We start from the raw sequence: 26,740 nt of genomic DNA, 5'->3' as shown, positions 1-26,740 counted from the left end.
TCAAAATCCAAACCAATCATAAAATGAAACAATGTGATTTGGCACAAATGGCCTGGTATCAATCTTGATACATTTGTGGCGGGGAGGATTGAGAAGAACTCACAAAGTGGCTCCCAGAAGGTAACAAGTACCAAAAAGGTTCAATGCAACTGTTACCTCAATGGCCACAGGGAAAGGATGGCCACCCATTCCATCAGATGGCATGATCCACTCCTGCAGTTGGCATGACTCAGTGTCAATGGATATCCTCACTGTGCCGACATTATCTGGAGAAAATAATTTCGAGAGCAAAAGGCTATGGTCTTCCGGAGCATGTGGAGGTGACCTTCAGCTGTGGATTCATCATGTGCATGGTGTACAAAGGCCCTTGGAGGTTGCTGCTGCTCCTGAGCTTGCTGACACTTCCTTACCTTTTCCATTTGTCTGTGCCTTTGTTGCATTGCAGTAACAGTGATGATAACATCTGCTTGAGCTAGACCCAACAGTCAGACTTGGAAATTAACCCATATGGGGGAGCATCAGAAGCTGAACATGTCGTTAGTATTGTGAGCAGTCAGCATTCGAATTACTCACAATGATGATTTACCACTACTCCTCTACACAGTGGGACAGGGGGCATTCTTTACATGATATTTTGACATTCAACCTTTTTCCATTGAATGCAACATTAGTCATGTCACAGAGAAACTGTAGGAGGTTGTCTATGCTGCATTAGCACTTGACCTTGTGCTCCAAGCCTCAGGTCACCAATACAAAAAAACTGCCATTACACATAAAAACATGTTGCAGAATACTTACTGTTCAGGGTGATAAAAGATCAATATATACCCCTGTGCAACTTATGAGATCTTTCATTAACTTTGCTCTTTGAGGGCCACTTTTTTAGGTGGCCTGTGATTATTTTTGCATCACAGAGATAACTATCTTCAATCAGCAATAACTGATGGCACAGTCAAGTTTCCTTGTGACCAGGATTTGTACCCCTTATAGTTAAACACTGCCTGCATTTCACATACATGACGTTATGTTTACAGACAATGTCAAAGTGCCTGGTTAAAGCAATTGTCTCTAGATCAACCTTCCGTCACTCAGGAGTGGAGCCTGACTTTGGGACAGTTAAAAATAACACACTGACTCCACCGACTATGACAGTGGTTGCAACTATTCTGCAGTCATTGCATTTCAGAGTTGACTGAATCTGGAAGGTGCTGCAGGTTATGAGTCTCAGGCTCAGCCTGGTCATAAAGGCTCCCCCCTTTCCCCCCCCAACACCTCCCAAATTTACACACTCCTTTCTTCCTGGCACTATTCATTGGGCCCTCACCTGGAATTACATCTTCATCTTGTATCATTACTATCCCCACCCCACTGCCCCCGCACACCACCCTCTCTGGGACGAATCGCTACAGCTTAGACCTGCCCATCATTGAGCTGATAAAGGGCTTTTGCCTGAAACGTCAATTTTCCTGCTCCTTGGATGCTGCCTGACCTTTTGTGGTTTTCCAGCACCACTCTGATCTAAACTCTGGTTTCCAGCATCTGCAGTCCTCACTTTTGCCCCATCATTGAGCTCCACAGACCCACACTGTGTTCACGGTTCTGGTGATTAATACCCCTCCTGCAGTCCTCCCATGTATTAGCGTCTCACCACCCCTCACAACTAGGTCAAATCTTCCCTCTTCTTGACCTTTTCCCTAGACTCTCTGCATCGCAGGTTGCTGCCTCAGTATTGAATTCCGCCCAATTCCCTACCACTGCAGTGGGCCCTGATAACGCCTCTTGACTTGTATCCCAAGGACTGACCAAGACCACCCCAACTGATTAGCTAGACCCCTGACTGATCTCTATGCACCTTGCCACCAGGCACTCCTCAAATCTCCCAACTGCTTGTGCAGGACCTGCAGTCCTAAATGCGGTCCAATCCTCACACTGTACTGAAATCCAGACCCTGATTCCGACTGCTCAAGAGGATGACTGACTGTGTTCGAGCCCCTGGACTATGATTGGACTATGTATTTGACTGACTATCAAAAACTCCTGACTGACAACAGTTGCCCTTGGCATGACTGATGAATACTCACCATTAATTTCTATACATGGCCATTTGATTGAGGGACATGCAGTGTGTTTGTCACATAGGTTGCTGTCACATGCTGCAGGTATGAGATTGACACAGACCATGCTATACAGCAACATGTCCACCCCTCTTGATGACCATGACAAGCTGCCTGCCTGAAGCCGCTCTTGGCAGCAAGGCAAGACAGAAATAATAAGAGCCCTTAGAGTGTGACAATGGATGCAGTGTGCCAGAAGGTAAGGTAAGGCAAAGCATGGATGTTGTGAGCATCAAAGTAGATACAAAGTCAGCAATGTTCAGAGACTGAGTGCAGACCCCAGGATACCCCTCACTGCATGCAAAGTGTTCCTGCAGTAGCATTGCAAAGAGAAATCCCAGTGTGTTCCAAAGTGTAACACTTAAGTGCAAGTGGATCAGAGCTGTGTCATGAGACTGATTTGTGTCTGTTGCCAATATCCGTAGACTTGGGGTTTGTGCAGAATGTGCCCTGAGATGATGTTTCTGAGAGTCCAAGGTAGAGGTCTGTAGGAGCAAGCAATGAGCCGAAGTCACCAGGTAACCACTCTAATTTTCCTGTCAGGAATCCTTGGCTCCTAGTTTCTATCTGGTGGGTTGGAGAATGGAAAACTACATAGCAATGAAACAAGATTAAGTAACAGTGAGACGTTTCACTAGCAAGAATCTTATCTTGCTGTTCAATGCTTGGTTGGAAAATGGGACTTTTTTGCTCATGATGTTTGGAAGCTCCTTGCTGGATATTTCATCCCATTTTTCCAACATTCTTACCGTGGCCCATTTTGTTCAGGAGCTGGGAAGATTCAGTTGAAAGAAGCAGAGTCCATGGAAACACTTCTTTCCTCTTCATATCGATTCAATGAATCCCTCCAAACATAATCAATTTTGTCCTGCTCTTCATTCCATATTTAACTTTAGATTAATCAACTTCTTTCAGAAGATATGGGCTTACAGTGTTCACAGCCTTCGCCTCAATTTTTTGTAGTACATAAATCACCTTCATGACCTTCAGTGGCAATGGAGTATATTTATTTCAATTGCTTAGCAGTGCAGAGGATGAAATTTGCTGGTTGCAAAATGAGTCAGAGTAAATTGCAGTCTGTTTGACATGATATCAAAAAGAATATTTTCCATTGAAGTCAAATGTGGCAGGAAATATGCTCCCCTGTATGTCTTATATATACATTAATGACAGCACCTTGTGAATATTTGTGATATCACGCTTCTATATTTCAGGTGTAAAAGTATGTCCCATGACACTTGTGTTTGGCTGTCGTCAATCAAAAATTGACCACATCTACCGAGAGGAAACCATTCATGTAAAAAGTAAAGGTGTCTTTGAGGAACTCTATACAGCTTACTCCCGTGAACCAACAAAACCAAAGGTAATACGGTTTAATGTATTTTCTTTACATGAAAACATTTTATTTAATTACAGATTTGTTGTTTGCAATTTTTTAAAAATGTATGTCTACTTACATATGTAAAATTAATTTAAAATGCAAATGTAGAACTTTGGAAACATTGGGAATTTTCAATGCTATAAATGACAAACCCTTGTTGATCAAAATACTCAGTCTATTTATCACCCAAAATACAACTCTTTTTTTAAAAAAAAGACTATTGCCATCTCTATGGGATTTCTGGAAAGCATATTGAGTTTATGGAACAGCCAAGAATTCCAAATGCTCCACAATTCACCTGCGTTGGCCATTGATTAAGTTTGTAATTCAGTAAATGTAGTTTTCGTTCTTGTACAAGATTTGGGCAATGGGGTTACTTAAAGGCATTTTAATAAACTTTGGAAATACATTTTCACTGAGATGTAATGGTTAAGCAAATGATATGAGGGTGTTTTGTGTATGAAATCACCGTTGGTCATGTTTTCCAATACTTTGAGGTCCATTTAATTCTGTTCCAAATTTGAAGTTTCAAACTAGAATGTATTTGCAATAACTGTACTGAAGTATCTGTCTGGTTTCAGAAATACGTACAAGATATTTTAAATGAACAGCTTTCTAACCAAATATTCAAAGTTCTTCAAGAGCACACTGGACACATATACGTTTGTGGCGATGTTACCATGGCAGGCGATGTACTGAAAACTATTCAGCACATCTTGAAACAGCATGGAAAGATGTCATTGGAAGATGCTGGGGTCTTCATCAGCAAGCTGAGAGTAAGATTTACAAATTGCCATTCATATCCTCAGGAAAGCTCAAAATGTTTCCTATCCAATTGTGTTTTTGTGGAAAAGGTGTTATCATAATCACACAACAACAGATTATAGTCCAACAGGTTTATTTGGAAGCACTAGCTTTCGGGGTGCCACTCCTTCAGCAGGTGAACAACCACCTGATGAAGGAGCGCCGTTCTGATAGCTCGTGCTTCCAAATAAACCTGTTGAACTATAACCTGGTATTGTGTGATTTTTAACTTTGCCCACCTCAGTCAACACCGGCACCTTCAAGTCATATCATGATCATGTAATGAATCTCTTTGTGCTTCTAGCCAAGTTTCATGTGTGGAAGCAACTTATAAAAAGTTTGTTACAAATGGTGCAGAATTTGCACGATGGAAAACTCAGAACCTGAAAACATGAGAAGCAAAAATGAAAACAAAGCACTTTATATGAGAAACTGACATTGAATTTGACATTTCAAAAGGGCATATTTTGGCCAACATTTTGGAGAATATTCCGAATTCTCCCATTTAGCAGCTTTTGGGTGGTTTTGCTCCAAACATAATGCAAAATAATGTGTTCCATGTTTTTCAGTGCAATGGTGAGAAATTGCTGGGAAACTACCAGCAGGTTTATTGCATAATTGTATTAATGCATAAAGAAAACAGCAATTTGCAGCAAGTGAAAATATGCCATGTGTTGCGAATCACCACGAGTTGCTGAATAATTAGTGTAATTAAAATATAAGATTGCTGTCATCCTCCCCATGAGTTTGAAGGAGTAGTGGGATTTAAACTGTAAATAAATAGATCTCATCACAGTAATTTAGGGCTGATATTTTATGTGTTAAGGACTCTGACACTTCAGGTATGGTCCTGACATGTAACTCAAGATCTTCACGCCAGAAAAGGACCAATTAATTTCACAAATCTCATTTCAACAGCTGGTAAATTGTTCCTGAAGTGGTTTTAAACTTTACATTTTCAATAAATGTCTTGGGCCACTGTAAGTCACAACGTTCTCCCTTCTAATTCTCCCGTGCAGTTTTTCATACAAATTGACTATTGCTCAAAATGAGTCTTAAACAACAACAGTAGACAAAGACAAAATCGTAATCTAACTGAAGGATTGACAGCCGACATCCCTAATATCTAGCATTTGTCAAAATGTCTTGCTAGGTTTAAGTCTTACCAATGTCTTCTTTAACAATTCAGGATGAAAACCGTTACCATGAAGACATATTTGGTGTTACACTTCGTACATATGAAGTTACAAATCGCCTTCGATCGGAATCTATTGCTTTTATTGAAGAAAACAAGAAGGACTCAGATGAGTAAGTATGGAGTTAAAGAAGTGAGAATGTGGGCAGTATGGTGGCTCAGTGGTTAACACTGCTGCCTCAAAGCACCAGTGATCCAAGGTTTGGTTCTAGCCTCAGGTGACTGTTTGTGTGGAATTTTGCACATTCTCCCTGTGTCTGCGTGGGTTTCCTCCGGGGGCTTCTGTTTCCTCCCACAGTCCAAAGATGTGCAGGCTAGATGGATTAGCCACGGGAAATGAATTGTTACAGGGATAGGGTGGGTTTGATTGGGATGATCTTTGGAGAGTTGGCATGGACATGATGGGCTGAATTGCCTGCTTCCACACTGTAGGGATTCCACATGTAGCAGAAATGCTTGAACTGCTAACAGAATCTCTTGAATATTTAGCATGCTGTTTTGAAATATCCACAAACTGGGTTTCAGTCAAATATTTATGTAATCATCCTTTGGAATTAAGATTCCCATTATTCAAATACAGGAATGGAGAGGGCATATAGTGTGGAAATAGTCAGTCATTTGAAGTTGATCAATGAAACAAAACTCATGAGAATCAGTTTTAAATATTTGATAGTGTTATGATGCGGAGGTTGAGCCCAGAAAGGCTCACCTCACCTCGTAATCTATTAAAAGTGTGTGTGAGTGAAAGAGAACTCCTACTTTCAATATTTAAAAAAAAAATTCTATCTCTCATAGTGAACACTAAACAAAACTATTGGCAAATCTAAGCTCCCTTTTCTTAACTAATTCCTATCTGACCCCAACTCTATAGAAACGCTGCTTCAATAACACAGTTATTAAACATTACATTAACTTAATTTCTCAAAGTCCATACAGATGGTCTTCTCCTCTCCCTTCGGCCATCCTTCGTCTTCTTCCTGACTCTGCTGTTTTCTCCATGGGTTGACTTCCTTCTTTTTACTGCTTATACAGGCAAAGATATCTTTTGATAAATAGTGCCTTCTGAAATTTCCTTCAGGTGATACATGGGCAGTTAGCTCTCCAGATCAATGGCAGTTGCTCTGACAATTTTCAAAGTGCCCATTTTTTTATGCCCCCAGCATTGTTCCCTGTCATTGGTCTGATGTTATCAATACAATAAATTCAAACTCAATTAGGTTTTAGTAACCTGGGCATTATTTCAATTAATTGATTAAATTCGAATGGTTGTCAAAACAGCAAACAAAACTCAGGTATCCATTTAATATTTTAAGTTACATATTTTGGAACAGCCTGTCTCTTCTGTGTGCTAGCAGCTGGCTGTATTTTAAATTTACTTTAAAATTCAGAAAACACTTTCTATCTTAAAATGAATATACACTCTTTCAACTTTGTAACAATAGAGTCCTCAGGCAGGTAAGTATAACGTAACGTAGAAGATTAGACCAAAAACAAATGTTGGTAGATCTGTTGAACTTGGTGCATTGGTGACTTCAAAACTGGTGATGGATGAGCTAATGCTGTAGCGAACTTCTGCCCAATCAGGAGTCAAAAGTCAAATTGCTTTTCAAAAAGCTGAATACTGCAGATGATTTGAAATTTGAAATTTGAAAAAAAAGCAAGAAAAAGTAGGAGAAAGCTTAGCAGATTCGAAAGCATCTATGATTATGATTTAACTATAAGTCCCTTTATCAAACCGAAGAGAAGTTAGAGATTTAATAGGTCTTAAACTAGAGTGGCTTGAACGAGAAAGGCCTATCAGAGAGTAGAAGATGGGACAGATTTACAACTCTTGTTGCTGACCTGACCATTCCCAACCTTAAACTCTTCCTCCACTGCCCACCCCACCCTGGGGATCTGACACCCTTGGTTGCTATCCTGACCCTTGACATCAACTCCCCCCGGTCCCAATGACACCACACAGTTACATCTGGCAACCCTGCATTACTGAACCTAATTCCCCATCTTAACTGCACCCCCTCCCCCCCCCCCCGCCCCCACCCCACCAAACCCATTCAACAGATGCAACACTCCCCCCACAATCTTCCTCAAGCACTCCATTGTTTACCTGGCACCCTATTTACAGGGCACCCTACCCATCTGGCACCCTAACCTCTTACCCAATTGCCATCTTAATCATTATCACACAAACTTAGCTTTTCAAAGCAGCTGTGACTGCTGCAAAAAAGGGTACACTTTCCTTGCCAATTTCTTCATTGCTGAATTTGTGGATTTATGGAGAGCTTTGTAACAGAAGGACTCTGGCCAGGAGTTAATGAAAAAAACTCCATTCAAACCTCAGCTTTTCTGCTGAAACCCTAATCCACACTTTTGTAACCTCTGGATTTGACGTAAACTAATTAATTTCCAACTGTCCTCCTCTGTTCTACCTTCTGAAAACTCTACTAATTCCCTAGCCCATACTATATCCTGGCTACTGATCACCTGTGTTTGCTGATCTGCACTAGATCTAGTTAAGTAATGCTTTGATATTAAAATTCTCCTTGCTTTCAAATCGCTACATGGCATCACCCTCCCTCTCTCAATGATTTTCTCTGATTCTATAACAGTCCAGTTTTTCTGTACTCCTTCAAATCTAACCTCTTGAATATTCTCAATTTTAATCACTCCAACATTGGTATTTATGCTTTCCAACACCACATCTTAAGATATGCAACTCACTATATACCACTTGTCCTCTCCATATCACTTTCCTCCTTTAAGTCTGAACCTTCTCCCTAATGTATGATTACACAACACAGTATCAAATTTTGTTTTTACTTCATGAACTACCTTGGTGTCTTTTAGTACTTTTAGGATGCTATTTAGATTAATTACAACACCGAAGGAGACCATTCAGCCTAACTTGCCTTGGCTTTTGCTCCGAAAGAGCAATTTTCTTTGTCCTTCTCCCCCCCCCCACCCCCACCCATTGCCCTACAACATTTTTTTCCTTTTCAGATAATGATCCAATTTCCTTTTAAAAGCTATAATTTGCTTTGTCTTTAGCAGATTTTGACATGACACATTCCTGATCTGAAAGACCCAATACAGGAAAAAGTTTTCTCCTTCTGTTGACATTATTCTTTTTTCCAATTACCTTAAGTCAGTGTTCTCTGATTCTCAGTCTTTCCATCGATGGGAACAATATTCCCAGTCTACTGTCTAGACCCCTCAACATTTTGCATGGATAAAAAAGGTGGTGTATAACGTGGCAAAATGTAAACTTGTCCACTTTCTCATTTTGAATTGGGGGGAGGAGCAAGCTCTCTGCTGGTTGGAGTCATATCTAGCACAAAGGAAGATGATTGCGATTGTTGGAGATCTGTCATCTTCAGGACATCTCTGCAGGAGTTTCTCAGGGTAGTCTTCTAAGTCCAACCATCTTCAGCTGCTACGTCAATGACCTTTCCAACATCGAAGGTCAGAACTGGGGATGTTCACCGGTAATTGCACAATGTTTGGCATCACTGGCAACTCCTCTGATACTGAAGCAGTCTGTGTCCAAATGTGTCAAGACCTGGAAAAGTCCAGTCTTAGGCTGAAAAGTGGCAAGTAACAATCTGCACACAATAGCCATGCAATGACCATCTCCGATAAGAGTGAATCTAACCACTGTCCCTTGATATTTAATGGTGTTGACATCATTGAATCCACCACTATCATTATCCAGGGTGGGTTACCATTGACCAGAAAATGATTGGAATCACCATACAAATACTGTCGCTGCAAACAGCAAGTCAGAGGCTAGGAATACTGCAGTGAATAACTCACCGCTTGACTCCCGAAAGCCTGTCTACCAACTACAAGAGACAAAAAAAGAAGTGTTTTGGAATACTTCCCACTTGTCTGGATGAGTGAAACTCCAATAACACTGAAGAATCTTGACACCATGCAGGACAAACAATCCACATAATGTAAACTCCATCCACAAACACTTCACCACCAATGTTCAGTAGCAGCAACATATACTTACTACCTGCAAGATACACTGCAGGAATTTGCCATGGATCCTTAGACAGCACCATTCAAGTCCACCACCACTCCCACTATGAAGGACGAAAGTAGCAGATACATGGGAACACCACCCGCAAATTCCTAACCAAATCACTCGCCATTGTGATTTGGAAATTATACACTGTTCGTTCACCATTGCTGGGTCAAAATCCTGGAATTCCCTCCCTAACAATGTTGTGAGCGTAAAAACAGCACATGGACTGCAATGGTTCAAGAAGGCAGTTCACCATCACCTTCTCAAGGGCAACTAGAATGCTGGCCCACCCAGCAATTCCCATATCCTACAAATGAGTACAAAAATCTTCAGTGCAAGCACTGTCTAAAGTGTCCAATCAGGGATGGAAATAGGGCTTCTGACATTGATCAGAATATTTGGGCCATTATTGTAAAATTATTGCCTGATTGCAATGCACAGTGTGTGAACTGAGACTAAGGGGTAGGCTCTTAATTGGGTAGTTGCTGAAAAACAGTGTTGCCAGTTCTACAGTTCCCTAGCCAGCAAGTTAAAAACCAACTCCAATCAAATCAACCTACATGAACTAATCAACCTCATAGTTGTTCCTTGTGTACATTCTTTGTGTACAGACAGCAGTAATATTTAAAAGCCAAAATGAAAAACTACATCTTATTTCTCACATCTCATCATGTAGAACACTCTTGGCTATAATGTCTACCTTATAATGTTTGGCACTGGTCATCTATAGAAAGTAATTGTTAAGGAAGATAAAAGTTGGAAGGTACAGTGAGCACTGACATAGGTATGTAACATCACAATTTTATATGCTCCATGTTCTAATCTTGCTGGGGAGCATTAACATTTTTTTAAAAACTAGGCAAAGTATGGGTCGCAGGGAATTTACAGAATGAATAACGCCACATGATTCCACAGTTTTAAACAAACAACAATAAATTTTACTACACAATTGAAAACTTTTACTACACATTGGAACAATAATGCAATCGACATGACATGCACAATCTATTTCTAACATACAAATTTGATGTGCTTAATATGGGTAATTTGACAATGATCAAACATCCTCTATTGCAAATAAAATAAAAATGGAACTTGTGGATTTATCAGCAATTCTCCCTCGACATTAGTGACAGAGTGGGTCATAAAATCCCACAGGGTACAACAATGTTTCATGGTTGCCAAATTAGTTTTGAAATTCTCTCCTAAAACCTGGAATGTCATGGCCAGCTTCAATTCCTCGCGCCAATCACACTCCTTTCCTGGGTTTACATTTCCTCTGTATTCAAAAACCACATTCAAGTATCTATTCACAAGTATACTTCTTCACAGACTGCTGGAATCACCAAGCTCTGTTTTCTTTGTCCTCAGTTCTAATCTTGCTCAGTTGCATCTCGTAAATACTGTCATAGAGTCATACAGCACAGAAACAGACCATTTGGTTCAACTCATCCAGGCTGGCCAGATATCCCAAACTGACCTAATTCCATTTGACAGCATTTGGCCAATCTCCCCTAAACTCTTCCTATTCATATACCCATCCATGTTGTAATTGTACCCACTTCCACCACTTCCTCTGGCAGCTGCCTCCAAACACACACCACTCTCTGCGTGAAAAACTTGCCCCTCAGGTCCCTTTTAAATCTTTCCCCTCTCACCTTAAACCTATGCCCTCTAGTTTTTGACTCCTCCACCCTATGAAAAAACTCTTGGCTATTCACCCTATTAATGCCCCTCATGATTTTATAAACTTCTATAAGGTCATCCCTCAGCCTTGACAATGCAGGGAAAACAGCCCCAGCCTATTAAGCCTCTCCCTATAACTCAAACCCTCCTGTCCTGGCAACATCCTTGTCAATCTTTTCTGCACCCTCTCAAGTTTAACAACATCCTTCCTATTGAAGGGTGACCAGAATTGTGCACAGTATTCCAAAAGTGGTCTCACTAATGTCACGTGCAGCCACAACGTTGTGCCCCAATTCCTATACTCAGTGTTCTGACCAATGAAGGCACTTGTGGACCTGCAACCCTAGATTTCTTTAATCAGCAACACTGCCCAGGATAGTGTATAAGTACTGCCCTGGTTTGCCTTACCAAAATGCAACAGCTCACTGCTTGAGAAGTTTTCAAATCCCACCCTCTCAGCAGCTGTGTTAATACTCATAAACGTTTTACAAGCACCTCACAGTTTCCCTCTAAAAAGGCCTAGCAATTTTCCCAGTTTTGCAGCTTTAGAACTTTCCCTGAGACCTGACACTAATACCTAGCCACTTACCAATTCCTAGAAATTCCTGCTGAGTTGAAATAGCACAGGCTATCCAATTGCTCTTGGCTCCTTACTGAGGCTCATACACAGGAGTTGTGTACCTTCCCAGCTGCACAGTTAACTGCAACATTCATAACATGGCATCTATCTCTGACTCCTTCTCCAAATAACTGTAACCTTTGAACTCCTGTTCAGTGATCACCTTCCAGTTGTCCTGAATGACCTATCAAAGAATTTGTAGTCAGCCACTCCTCTATTGCTGAACAGAATTGAATTTACTAACATTTTGGTACAGTCAAACATAGAACCTTTGGAACTAAGTGTACTGTGACATTTATATTCTCACAGAATGCAGGAAATTAATTTCACTATAATCTTCAAAACTTTTTAAACAAGCCATTTGTTTTGCATTACTATGTTAGTAATCTTGGGCAGCACGATGGCTCAGTGGTTAGCACTGCTGCCTCATAGCGCCAGGGACCTGGGTTCAATTCCAGCCTCAGGTGCCTGTCTCTGTGGAGTTTGCAGTCAAGAGTGTAGTGCTGGAAAAGCACAGCAGGTCAGGCAGCATCTGAGTAGCAGGAAAATCGATGTTTCAGGCAAAATCTCTTCATCAGGAATGAGGCTGGGTGCCTTGGGGTGGAAAGATAAATGGGAGGGAGGTGGGGCTGGGGAGAAAGTAGCTGAGAGTGCAATAGGTGAATGGAGTTGGGGGTAAAGGTGATAGGGTGGAGTGGATAGGTGGGAAGAAAAATGAGGCGGTGCTGAGCTGGAAGGTTGGAAATGGGATAAAGTTGGGGGAGAGGAAATGATGAAACTGGTGAAATCCACATTGATGCTGTGGGACTGGAGGGTCCCAAGGCAGAAGATAAGGCATCTCCAGGCGTCGGGTGGTAAGGGAGTGGCGATAGAGGAGGTCTAGGGCCTGCAAGTCCTCGACAGAGGGGGAATTGAAGTATTCGGCCATGGGGGTTGGTTGGTGCGAGTGTCCAGGAGATGTCCTCTGAAGTGCTCTGCGAGTAGGTGTCCTGTCTCCCCAGTGTAGAGGACACCACATTGGGAGCAACGGATACAGTAAATGACATGTGTGGAAGTGCAGGTGAAACTTTGATGGATGTGAAAGGCTCCTTTGGGGCCTTGGACAGAGGTATGGGCACAGGTTTTGCAATTCCTGCGGTGGTAGGGGAAGGTGCTGGGAGGGGAGGGTGGGTTGTTGGGGAGCATGGACCTAATGAGGTAGTCGCGGAGGGAACAGTCTTTACGGAAAGCAGATGGGGTGGGGAGGGAAATATATCTCTGGTGGTGGGGTCCGTTTGTAGGTGGCGGAAATAACAAAGGATGATGTGATGTACCCGGAGGTTGGTGGGTTGGAGGTTTGCACGTTCTCCCCATGTCTGTGTGGGGAGATGTGCGGGTTAGATGAATTGGCCATGCTAAATTGCCCATAGTGTTCGGTTGGGGTAAATGTAGTGGGTCTGGGTGGGTTGCTCTTTGGAGGGTCGATGTGAATTTGTTGGGCCGAAGGGCCTGTTTCCACACTGTACGGATTCTATTCTATGATAAGAGCATAATATAACTGTAACTCATCTTTTCTTGTGTAACCTCTGTGCGTGTGTGTGTCTAGGTAGTTGTTGTTTGTTGTGTATATTTAGGGCATCATGAAACTAAATGACAATCTTTTTTGATTTAAACTTACAAGGAAGCCAATTTGTGTCAGTTCTTTTAAGATCACAGCAATCAAAACTGAGTTAAAATACTCCTCAAAAATACAGGGAAAGCTATCCTATCACCTCTACCTGTCTATTACATTCTAAAGATTATCCTTAAGTGTAGTTCCACTAATTTTGCAATTTCCTTTGTCCCTTTTGTTTTCTGCAGAGTATTCTGTGCTTGATTGAGAAGTTTACATCACAAAGAAACCGTTGTTCATGGCCTCTGCAAGAAATTTTGTTCAGTCCTGAAGATTGAACTTTGTTGAGCAGTAAAGTCCATATGATTGCTGATGCTGACAAAAAAAATGAGAAAGAAAGCCTATTTAAACTTTTATATTTTTACATAAGGAGATTGTTCAGTAATATGTTAAATGGTGTGAGCTGTTGTATTTTGTTTTCCCATCGTGTCGCTTCAAAGTAACTGCAACATCAGCTGCAAGCAAACAAAAGACCTTTTTTTTAGCTGTTCAATGACAAACAAAAAATGTTGCATGAAACAAAAGCAACTTCATCACTTCCTTAACTACAAATTCAGTATAAGTAGGTTTCATTTTTAAATACCAATACAGTTATCAGTAAAAATATATTTTAAAGATTTACGTGTTACCTTCTTGATTTTCAATCAACAAGTGACAGATGCGGGACACTAACTTGCTTTTTGTGTCTCCTACAAGTTTGCAGGTGTAACAAATAACTATGTGTTTCCTCTTTGTGAAAGTCTAGTCCTGTTGTCTGCATGCTTTGAAGATAGCAAATGTGGTAATGCTCAGATTATGTGGCAAATGGAAATTAGTTGAGATCTTTTTCGGAATGCAGTCACATGCAATCACTTACTCATGATGGCAAGGTACTAAGTGGACTGCTGGTGCAGCATAAATGTGTGTTTTGTTCTGTATATTGATGAGGCTTCCCCGGTATTTTGATTAATGAAGAAGCTTCGATCTCAGCCAGAGGCCCGATTTTCATGGTGTCTGGAAGGAAGCCTTTGAAAATGACAGGAAGAACTGATTCTGGGATTCCTGCACCATATTTGCTCTAGTTATTTTGTGCAACTTGGAATAAGGGTACAGGTAGCCAGCCCACATGCAGCACTCCTATCCTTGCTGGTTCCACTAAGGGGATGGGAATTTCAGCTCTCTTTCCCTGCATTGCTTATAGAGCTAGTTCTGCTCCATTAGTTGTGGGGCACATCAAAGTAGTCCTGAAACAAGCAAGAGAGTTGTCCCAAGTCAGAATCCAAAGACAAAACATCCATTCAACTTTCCTTTTGTATTACATTGTTCCCCATATCTTCTCATAAAGCTATCAATCAATCTCAGTAATTAATGACTAAAATAGTTCTGTGTACTTCACATCACTTCATCTTATAGAAGTAAATATACATATATTCATTGACAAACACTCCTCAAAGATCAGGTTATTTCAAGATAATAAAGATGTCAATCAAACAAGCTATTTCTGTTTGCAAATTGTGTCAACGTTGCCTACAGGCCTTAGTGCAATGAAGTTTAGCCAAGTATTCAAATGAGGCCTTCTGGCAAGTGTATAAATAAATTGGCTGAACAAATGGCCAATAACTTTATTTTCCATTAATAACATTTCCAACCCACGCTTCCCATCCCATTCATGAAAACCTGGCCTAGACATTCTTGGATATAACAAATAAAGACAAGACACTGCTAAAGAATGGGAATAATTCTAAAAAAAACGGGTTGAAGACTGAAATATATTTTATATTTAGTGAGCAACTAAAGAGAGAAATCCTAAGGAACTCTAGGGAGATAAAAAGTGGAAAGTAGTAAGATTTTTGGATGAGCACAAGACATGATATCTAATTGACATTTAGGGTAGACACAAAACTTATTGTAAAGGGGGTCAATTAGTTAGAAGACTGGTTTGTGAGTCAGAGTGACAACAACATTGTGACTTTGATTCCTTTACCAGCTGAAATCACCATAAAAGATTCTCCTTCTCAATCTCTCACCTTACCTGAGTTATAGTGACCCTCAGGTTAAGCTACCACTAGTTACCTCTCTGTAATGAGTGTGAAGCCCTTTTACCTTTAAAACTAATTAGTATTGGATATTCAGAGAAAACCAGGATTTAGGCAATTTCGAAATATAATATTAACCCTGTGACAATTATTGTTGATCACATTAGATAATTCACCGTGGAGCGGCACGGTGGCACAGTGGTTAGCCTCACAGCGCCAGAGACCCGGGTTCATTTCCCGCCTGAGGCGACTGACTGTGTGGAGTTTGCACGTTCTCCCCGTGTCTGCGTGGGTTTCCTCCCACAGTCCAAAGATGTGCAGGTCAGGTGAATTGACCATCCTAAATTGCCCATAGTGTAGGTAAGGGGTAGATGTAGGGGTATGGGTGGGTTGCGCTTTGGCGGGGCGGTGTGGACTTGTTGGGCCGAAAGGCCTGTTTCCACACTGTAAGTAATCTAATCTAATCTAACCCTTTGAATATTAAATATAGCGTACAACAGGTGTAAAGAAGATTGCTAAATGCTAAGTAAAAAAAAGTGAAATCCTTCTCCAAATCAAAAGTATTTATCTAGATAAATAGGCTCATAATTAAACATCTTACCAAAGAGTTGGTAAATAAAGGTGGTGTATTTTATTAGCACCATATTATCAAGAGAAAAGGTTGCTGTAGAAATACTTTAATGAACAGGTCATTGATATTTGTGGAAATTCAAACTCATGATCCTTTTTCATTATTTCACACTAACCTACAGACTGCTTTGGTTTATACAGTACTTGATTGCATTTATTAAGTTAAGTTATGAATAGTAGTTGAATTGAAGCAAAGTAGAAGACAGAAGGTGATGGGAGGAAGGTTGTTTTTCAGACTGGAGGCCTGTGACCAGTGGAGTGCCACAAGGATCGGTGCTGGATCCACTACTTTTTGCCATTTATATAAATGATTTGGATGTGAGCATAAGAGGTAGAGTTAGTAAGTTTGCAGATGACACCAAAATTGGACAGCGAAGAAGGTTACCTCACATTATAACGATATCTTGATCAGATGGGCCAATGGGCTGAGAAGTGGCAGATGGATTTTAATTTAGATAAACGTTAGATGCTGCATTTTGGGAAAGCAAATCTTAGCAGGATTTATACACTTAATGGTAAGGTCCTAGAGAGCGTTGCTGAACAAAGAGACCTTGGAGTGCAGGTTCATAGCTCCTTGAAAGTGGAGTCGCAGGTAGATAGGATAGTGAAGAAGGCGTTTGGTATGTTTTCCTTTATTGGTCAGAGTACTGAGCACTGAAGTTGGGAGGTCATGTTGCAGCTGTACAGGACATTGGTTTGGCCACTGTTGGAATATTGCGTGCAATTCTGGTCTTCTTCCTATCAGAAGGATGTTGTGAAACTTGAAAGGGTTCAGAAAAGATTTACAAGGATGTTGCCAGGGTTGGAGGATTTGAGCTATAGGGAGAGGTTGAATAGGTTAGGGCTGTTTTCCCTGGAGCGTCGGAGGCTGAGGGGTGACCTTGTAGAGGTCTATAAAATCATGAGGCGCATGGATAGGATAAATAGACAAAATCTCTTCCCTGGGGTAGGGGAGTCCAGAACTAGAGGGCATAGGTTTAGAGTGAGAGGGGAAAGATATAAAAGAGACCTAAGGGGCAACTTTTTCATGCAGAGGGTGGTACGTGTATGGAATGAGCTGCTAGAGGAAGTGGTGGAGGCTAGTACGATTGCAATATTTAAAAGTCATCTGGATGGTTATATGAATAGAAAGGTTTAGAGGGATATGGGTCGGGTGCTGGCAGATGGGACTAGATTGGGTTGGAATACCTGGTTGGTATGGACGAGTTGGACCAAAGAGTCTGTTTTCGTGCTGTACATCTCTATGACTCTATGACTAAGTAACCAATGACTTTGGTGAAATTAAAGTTGACTGGAAGCCTGAAAAACGATTGCATTAAATAATCTATCACTTCTAGAATAACACACAATTTATAGGATGTTACAGGATAATAACATATCAAAAGGCCCTAGGGATATCACCAATGACAGGATTAACTTTGGTCTATTATTGAATGGAGCAGTCCTGGGTGTTCTAGTATTTGAATCATAAAAGGTTAGTATACAGTTACAAAGTGATTGGGAAAACAAGTGGAGTGTTGTCATTTATCATGAGGGGAATGAAATATTAAATAGGGATATTTTACTACAATTGTACAGGGCACTGGTATTGGTCTTCTTACTTAAGAAATTACCTAACTGCATTAGAAGCAGAAGGCACTCCTGAGATATGGGAATTATCTTATGTAATAAGGCTGGGTATGTATTCATTCAAGTGAAGAAGAATGAGAGGTGATTTTATTAGATTATAGAAAATTACAAGGGAACAAGCCAATGCTGAAAGGGAGTTTCCACCTGTTGGGCACAGCAAAACTGAAGAACACACTTTAGAAATATGTGGTCTCCCATTTAAGACAGAGGTAAGAAGATATTTCTTTTCCCTCAAAGGGCCATCAATGGAATTCTCTTCTCTAGAGAGTAGTGGAGATAGGATACATTGAATAGTCTTGAGACAGAGTTAGTTAGCTTCTTGACTAAAAGGGAATATAAAGATATTGCAGATAGCCAGAAAAGTTGGTTGAGACCACAATCATGGACTTACCAAATGTAGAGCAGGCTCTCAAGGCCAAATGGTCTCTTCCTGTTCCCAACACCTATGTATGTCTGTAATTTCAATGTGCTTGCTGTTGTTAGACACATTGCAGACACATTGCCTGTGATCTACCTAATTTACAAAGATTTTTCTCAGAAAATTTGTTGCAAGAGCATAACTGAGGACAGATGAGCTGTGGAGATACATATAGAATAATTTATGGAATTTGTGCAGAGGTTAGAGCTGAGGACATAAGTCACAAGTAATCAATGAAACAACCACTGAATTCTGCTGTGCTACTCCCACATCCCTAAGTTCATAACTGCCTTCATTTCATCTAAGGTCCTGCTCATCAATTATGATGTGTTCACTAAGGACAATGATTGAAGAAAATTTTCTTTCCATATTCTTTTATGAGATTTTAATAATTTTATTATGTTTAGTGTAAAGATTTCCCCACAATGCCTTGTGATGAAAATAAAGGCATGTAACAATTTTAGCAAAATGTTAAAAAATAAGTGGGGCGAGAGAAGGATTACTCAGTCCATCTTCCAACCCAAATTTGAACAATTTCAATTGCTTTGTTTCTGATATCGTCTCTGGCAGATTGTTCCAAAACATTGCACTTATGAGGAAGGATGTTCTCCTGAGATTTTTAAAAAATTCAAGTCCAACCAAATATTTAACAGATTTTAAGTTCTTTCTTAATTGGTTTCTTTCTGAAATTGAACACTTAGATTTCCATAATCTTCCCTCATTGGTATTTTGAGGTGAGGAATGTGACAGATTCTGTAGTACAGTATTTTTAAAAAGGGCACAGTCTTCATGAAGAAACTACTCCATATCCCAAAGAGCACCAATTGTACGATAAATGGGTAGTTAAGGCCCTTAAAGCTGACTATTGAACTGTGACTAAAAATGGCATTGCATGTTAATGTGTGTACTGTGCAAGGTGTGATGAAGCTGCTTCTTTAACAAGATTATGAAATCCTTGGCTTTTTTTTCAGAGAGGCCGTAAATGATACAGACTCCGAAAAGTCTGGGGGTTGAAGGGTTTTAGGGCCAATTTGATAATAGAAAACAGATACTGCCCCAGGAAGACGTTTTCAAGTTAAAAAGAAACACTTGTGCAATGAATGGGGTGTTGCGAGTTCTCTCAGCTCAGCTTTTCTCTGGTTTGTTTTTTTTAGTAGTAGTGTGAAAAAAAGGCTGCTGGACTCACAGAAGTAGGTCCAAGTTGGTACTCTCTCTCTGCCTTCTATCCTGTAAGAACTTGTGTTTGATTTAACCTTTTGTACCAAGTAGTGTTTATGGGGATTGTTGCAAGTATTTGGAACAGCATCATTAAGTTGGGATGAGTTGTTAGGTTTTCAGAGAGATTAAGTTATTCTGTATTTTGTTCTCTGTTGTTTGTGTTTCATTCAGTAATCCTGTAAATAAATTCTGTTTGGTTTAAAACTAAGTGGTTTGACCAGCTGATCTCTCCTGGAATATCCACTCTACACCTGCTTAAAACAACTAGTAAAGTTAGGATCTGGGTTACCTTCTTGAAATGTTTTGAGGGGGTCTGGCTTGGTCCATAATAAAGGTGAAATATATCAAATGACATTGACATAACTATATAACCTGATGTTGTAATGGTCTTCATGACATTAGTGCTTTAGAAAAACCTTTTTAAAAATTTGCTTTACTGAACGTCCTGAAATGTATTTGTCTTGTCAGTGCGACCAAGGTGTTCACTCTTGTGTAAGTCCAATTATTTCAAAATGACTCTGAACCTTTTACTGTTTCTGATCACAAAAACTGCACTTTGTGAATGAACATTTTATCTGCATCATTAATTTTGCATTATTTATAATACACTTACGAATGTCAATACAACTGTCATTTACAATACAAGTGTCCCTGAGAAATGAAGTTTTCTGTTTCAATATGGTTTGATCAATAACTCACCAGTGCAAGAATTGTTGTGAATAACTTAATAAACATGTTCTATGATATGCTTTATATAATCAATAAACATCTCTCATGCAGAACTTAACTATTCCTTAGTTGTATTTTTGAACGAATGTATTTCATTTATGCCATAGAGTCATAAAGATGTACAGCACAAAAACAGACTCTTTGGTCCAACTCATCCATGCCAAGCAGATACCCTAAATTGCTCTAGTCCTATTTGCCAGCATTTGGCCCGTATCCCTCTAAATCCTTCTTATTCATATACTCATCCAGATGTCTTTTAAATATTGTAATTGTACCAGCCTCCACTACTTCCTCTGGCAGCTCATTTCATACACACACCACCCTCTGCATGAAAATGTTGTCCCTTAGGTCCCTTTTAAATCTTTCCGTCTCACCCTAAACCCATACCCTCTAGTTCTGGACACCCCTACCCTCAGGGAAAGATCTTGTCTATTTACTCTATCCATGCCTCTTATGATTTTATAAATGTCTACAAGGTTTATCAGTCTCCGACACACAAGGTAAAACAGTCCCAACCTATACTGTTCTCTCCCTATAGCTCAAACCCTCCAATCCTAGCAAAGTGGCCCAACCAATGTCCTGTACAGCCACAACATGACCTCCCAACTTCTATACTCAATGCTCTGACCAATAAAGGAAAGTATACCAAACACGTTCTTCACTATCCTATCTATCTGTGGTTCCACTTTCAAGAAACTGTGAACCTGCACTCCAAGGTCTCTTTGTTCAGCAACACTCTCCAGGATCTTACCATTAAGTGTATAAGTTCTACACTGATCTGCCTTTGTAATATTTGTAAATGATTTGGATGAATGTGTTGGTGATCTGATTAGTAAGTTTGCAGATGACACGAAAGTTGTGGAAAGTGAGGAAGGCTGTCAAAGGATATAGCACAATATAGATCAGTTGGAAAGTTGAGCGGAGAAATGGCAGTTGGAGTTCAATCTGGACATGTCTGAGATAATGCAACTTGGGAGGTCAAATACAAGGGGAAAGTATACAGTAAATGGCAGAACCCTTGGGAGATATACAGATGGATCTTGGACTGCAAGTCCATAGCTCCCTGAAACAGGCAACACAAATGAATGAAAATGCAATCTTTCCCATCTCACCCTCAACCTATGCCCTCTAGTTCTGGACACCCACACCCCCAGGGAAAGATCTTGTCTATTTACCCAATCCATGCCTCTTATGAATGAGGTGGTAAAGTAGAGTGCGTCATGTATTAGAGGGTAATGGGCCAAACGCAGGCAAATGGGACTAATTTAGTTTGGGAAACCTGATTGACATGCTGATGACTCCAGGACTTTATGTGATTTTGAGGCCATACCACTGAATCTGTGTTCAAGACAGACTGATCAAGGAGTAATCAAAAACAAGAACCATCTGAGATATACCAGGTACTGAGCTCATTGCTATCTTGTTAAGGGACTGTTAACTCCATTCTAATGGTCTGACCTGTCTGTCTGACTAACTCCACACACATTGTGCTATTTATGCTCTGTGGGAAACAACTTTGTGACATCGCCATAAGGTTGCTCTATGGTTTTTTTATGCCACTAACGTTCCCTTACATCATCAGGACCCTTTCTCCTAAGGCTTACAGAGATATAGGTACATACGTAACTATCTTCAGATCAATCATTCAGATGTTACAGATGATGACAAATGAACTCATCAGAGTGATTGTTCACAGCCTTACCAGTCGTTATGTAGATTTCTTCCAAGAAAGCCAAACATACACCTCACGCATGGTGGCATATTGGCCTGAAAATTGCATTCTGCTTAACCAGATTCAGAAGAATAAAAGAGAGACCAGGAATGTCTCAACACTCACTGAAATTGAATTGAGAGTTCAAATCAAAAGCTAATCAATGTGGCCATCAAAATATCAATTTTGGATGGGGATATCCTTCATGTTAAAGATCCCACTCCAGCAGTTGGCATAGTTTTAAGAGTGTCCTAAAACATCTGCAGTCTATGCCAACTTTACACCTAGCTCATCTTGAGGAAATGGTATTGAGGATGAAAGTCTCTGGTCCTTCTGCGTACCCTGAAGGGGCCTTTATCTGTGACCCCATTCATGTGCAGGCTTTTTGACACCCACTAAAGTTGCTGCAGTTCCTGGGCTTTCTCGCTTATCTGTTGCTCCAGCATTTCTTGGTGCCCTTCTTGCACCACAGCAACAGCGACAATAAACCTTGCTGTGGCTGGATCCACCAGTTACACTTGCAGGAATTGAGTATCGAAGCAAAGAGGTCCTTATGCAGCTGTACAGGGCCCTGGTCAGACCGCACCTGGAATATTGTGCGCAGTTTTGGTCTTCAAATTTGAGGAAAGACATTCTGGCTATTGAGGGAGTGCAGCGTAGGTTCACGAGGTCAATTCCCGGAATGGCGGGACTATCTTACTCTGAAGGATTGGAGCAACTGGGCTTGTATACGCTTGAGTTTAGAAGGCTGAGAGGGATCTGATTGAGACATATAAGATTATTAAAAGATTGGACACTCTGGAGGCAGGAAGCATGTTTTCGCTGATGGGTGAGTCCCGAACCAGAGCACACAGTTTAAAAATAAGGGGTAGGCCACTTAGAACAGAGTTGAGGCAAAACTTCTTCACCCAGAGAGTGGTGGGTGTATGGAATGCTCTGCCCAGAAGGCTGTGGGAGCCAAGTCTCTGAATACTTTCAAGAAAGAGTTGGACAGAGCTCTCAAGGATAGTGGAATCAAGGGTTATGGGGATAAGGCAGGAACAGGATACTGATTGAGGATGATCAGCCAGATCATAATGAATGGTGGTGCTGGCTTGAAAGGCAGAATGGCCTACTCCTGCACCTATTGTCTATTATTATCTATTGAACTGGTATTGGGAATATAAGGAACAGAACACGTTCTTAGTAATGTGAACAGTCAGCATTCACATTATTCACAAATGATAGTGTAACATAATGCTCCATTACAATGGGACATAGAACACTGACAAGGAAGGCCATGACTGCATCTACATGGTCATGACATTGTACCCTATTCTGATGGATGTATCAGCAGAAGCTTCATGACTACTGAGACCTTGTGCTTCCAGTTCCACATTAACCAAGTAAAGAATCATATAAAATTTAGAAACATTTTACTTTGAAAAGGAATGGGTTGAAATGAGCTATTCAATTAAGGTTTAATCAATGATGTACACTAAATTGAACTGAATAAAAGCATGAAATGGCTTGCTTGCTCATCATTCCCCTGTACATCATCCACTCCAAAGTCAATTGCAGAAAAAAAAGTTGGAGTCATTCACACTTCCAAAGTATGTTCTTCTTCTGTGTTTTCCTCAATTGATTATTACGTTTTATTTTCCTGGGATTCTTTTGCAGTTTTAATTTACAAAGAAGATCCATGTTGTTTATCATTTTTCATAATTCATAATTTAAATGAGATGATTTATTTCAAATAAATGGCCTTCTTCCACTTTATCATTCCATCATTCTATAACTAAAGGGCCTAAGCAATCATCATTCCACAATACCATCATGAATATCTGTCCAGATTGACTTACTCTCAATTCTTCTTTGAGTCCTTCAAATAAAATGCATCATTGTGCCTGAGGTAGCTGGACTTTTCCTCACCTATTTTGCCAGAAAGTTGATCTCTCTGTAATGTTGCTTTATCCTGTTCTCATCCCAAGCTGATTAATTTGGTCAATTTTGCTTCAAATTTCTTGCCCTGCCTCACTTTCACATCATTTACCTGATTTTTTGACTTCTCTAACTCCATTTCTGAAAACAAGCCCACTGCTAGGGTCATAGAGATATACAGCAAGGACCCTTCAATCTAACTTGTACATGCCGATCAGATATCCTAAATTAATCTAGTCCCATTTGCCAACATTTAGCCCATATCCCTCTAAAACCTTCCTATTTATATACCCATCCAGTTGCCTTTTAAATGTTATAATTGTAACAGTCTCCACCACTTCCTCTGGCAGCGCATTCCATATACACACAATGCTTTGCACGCAAACATTGCCCCTTAGATCCCTTTTAAATGGTTCCTCTCTCACCTTAAACCTATGGCCTGTATCTACCTGTGACTCCACTTTCAAAGGACTATGAACCTGCACTCCAAGGTCTCTTTGTTTAGCAATACTCCCCAGGACCTTACCATTAAGTGTATAAGTCTTGCCCTGATTTGTCTTTTCCAAAATGTAGAACGTCACATTTACCTAAATTAAACCCCATCTGCCACTTCTCAGCCCATTGGCTCATCTGATCAAAATCTGAGGTAACATTCTTGGCTGTCCACTACACCATCAATTTTGGTGTCATCTGCAAACTAATTAACCATACCTTCTGTTCGCATCCAACTCTTTATATAAATGACAAAATGTAGTGGACCCAGCAGCAATCCTTGTGGCACTCCACTGGTCACACTCCACTCCAGTCTGAAAAGCAACCCTCCATCACCACCCTCTGTCTCCTACTTTCAAGTCATTTCTGTATCCAAATAGCTACTTCTCCCTGTATTCCATGTGAGCTAACCTTGCTAACCAGTCCACCATGATGAACCTTATCGAATGCCTTAGTGAAGTCCATATAGATCACATCTACCCCTCTGCCTTCATCAATCCTCTTTGTTACTTCTTCAAAGCGCTTAATCAAATTAATGAGACATGAATTCCCACACACAAAGCCATTTTGGCTATCTCTTGCCTTTCCAAGTACATGTAAATCCTGTCCCTCAGGATCCCCTCCAATAACTTGCCCGCCACTGATATCAGGCCTTATCAGTCTATAGTTTCCTGGCTTTTTCTTATCATTTTTCTTAAATTGTGGTACTACATTAGCCAACCTCCCGTCTTCCAGCACCTCACTTATGGCTATCAATGATACAAATATCTCAGCAAGGAGTCCAGCAATCACCTCCCTAACTTCCCGCAAATTTCTAGGATGCACCTGATCAGGTCCCAGGGACTTATCCATCTTCATGCGTTTTAAGATGTCCAGCACCACCCCCTCTTCCATAATATGGACATTTTTCAAGATGCCACTACTTATTTCCCCAAGTTCTCCAGCTGACCTCCAGTTCCCTTAATCACATTTACTGCCATCCCTTCCTGTAAAGACTTTATTCAATTTGTGCAGCATCCCTACCTCATCTCCTCTGGCAATATTACCTGTCATGTTAATTTTATTATGCAAGTTACGGACCCACAGGTGAAGAATATTGATTGATTCAGTACTTGAGCACAGAGAAGGGCTCTTTTGGCACAGTGGTCGTGTCCCTATCACTGTATCAGGAAGCCTGGGTTCAAGTCCCACCTACTCCAGAGGTGTGTAATAAATGTCTCATCATGTTGATTACAAGTATCCTTGAGCATAGATAAGGAGAGATTTCTGGGCTACTGAATGTCAGTCAGGGATGAGGTTGTTGGAGGTAATCCTTTATTCTGTAATTAAATCTAATGTTAAGGAGAAGACAGGAATCTTGTTTTCTACTTCACCAATTGGCTTCACAATTAATGAACATTCCACACCTCGATATGGATTCCTTTTTTCTATAGCTGAGAATTCCTGTCCACTCTGGTTATTAAGGTACCTAACCATGGTTGATGGAGACCTTGACTGTATCTATTCCATTTTTCACAAATATGTCATCTGTGTCAACTCTCTTCTAGAAGCATGGCATGTTTCCTCTTCTCAATTTGCACTCACTAGCTTTCAAATTCAACAGATCATCTCTGGATTCAACAGAGCCTAGACATTGCTCTGAAAAGACCATCCTGTACCACACTCTGATCACTCCTCCATTGTCCCCAGCACTCCATCTTCCTCCCACAGCAGCTTCCCATGAATTTAGGAGATGCAAAATCTGCCTTTTCACTTTTCCCTTCCAACCATCTAGAGCCCAAACATACTCTTTAACTGGATAAAACATTGATTTATATGTAGTTATTTTAATTTATGCTCTGTATTTACTGTTCACAACACAGTATCCACTATGCTGGACAATCACTTTGCTCAACACAAAGTTTGCAAGCACAACACTGAGCTTCTGATTGCCAGTTATTTTAATTCTCCATCATGCTTTCACTCTGACAATTCTGCTTCAGCCTGTTACACTGCTCTGATGAAACTCAGCCAAATCTTCAAGATTAGAACATAGAACATTACAGCGCAGTACAGGCCCTTCAGCCCTCAATGTTGTGCCGACCCGTGGAACCAATCTGAAGCCCATCTAGCCTACACTATTCCATTCTTGTCCATATGCCTAACCAATGACCATTTAAATGCCCTTAAAATTGGTGAGTCTATTAACATTGGAAGCAGCGCGTTCCATGCCCCTACTACTCTGAGTAAAGAAACTACCTCTGACATCTGTCCTATATCTACTACCCTTCAATTTAAAGTTATGTCCCCTCGTCCGAGCCATCGCCACCCGAGGAAAACGGCTCTCACTGTCCACCATATCTAACCCTCTGATTATCTTATATGTCTCAATTAAGTCACCTTTCAACCCCCTTCTCTCTAATGAAAACAGCCTCAAGTCTCTCAGCCTTTCCTCGTAAGACCTCCCCTCCATACCAGGCAACGTCCTAAATAAGTCTCCTTTAAACCCTTTCCAAGAC

The 26,740-nt window shown here is 40.6% G+C and overlaps 1 protein-coding gene across 1 annotated transcript in view; it reads left to right on the top strand.

Annotated features, from left to right (window-relative positions):
• The window catches only part of nos1 (nitric oxide synthase 1 (neuronal)), a 102,815-nt gene extending 82,651 nt beyond the window's left edge, over positions 1-20,164 (top strand). The window contains exons 27-30 of the mRNA XM_072587302.1: positions 3,329-3,477; positions 4,077-4,271; positions 5,489-5,607; positions 13,669-20,164. Coding sequence (XP_072443403.1) covers positions 3,329-3,477; positions 4,077-4,271; positions 5,489-5,607; positions 13,669-13,684 — 479 coding nt within the window. The 3' untranslated portion in view covers positions 13,685-20,164. The remainder of the gene's footprint in view (positions 1-3,328; positions 3,478-4,076; positions 4,272-5,488; positions 5,608-13,668) is intronic.
• Positions 20,165-26,740: the final 6,576 nt, after the last annotated feature.

The sequence above is a fragment of the Chiloscyllium punctatum genome, chromosome 17 (assembly GCF_047496795.1).
Source record: "Chiloscyllium punctatum isolate Juve2018m chromosome 17, sChiPun1.3, whole genome shotgun sequence".
NCBI classification, from domain to species: Eukaryota; Metazoa; Chordata; class Chondrichthyes; order Orectolobiformes; family Hemiscylliidae; genus Chiloscyllium; species Chiloscyllium punctatum.
Note: the sequence above shows the minus strand (reverse complement) of the source record. Positions and strands in the feature narration are given on the sequence as shown.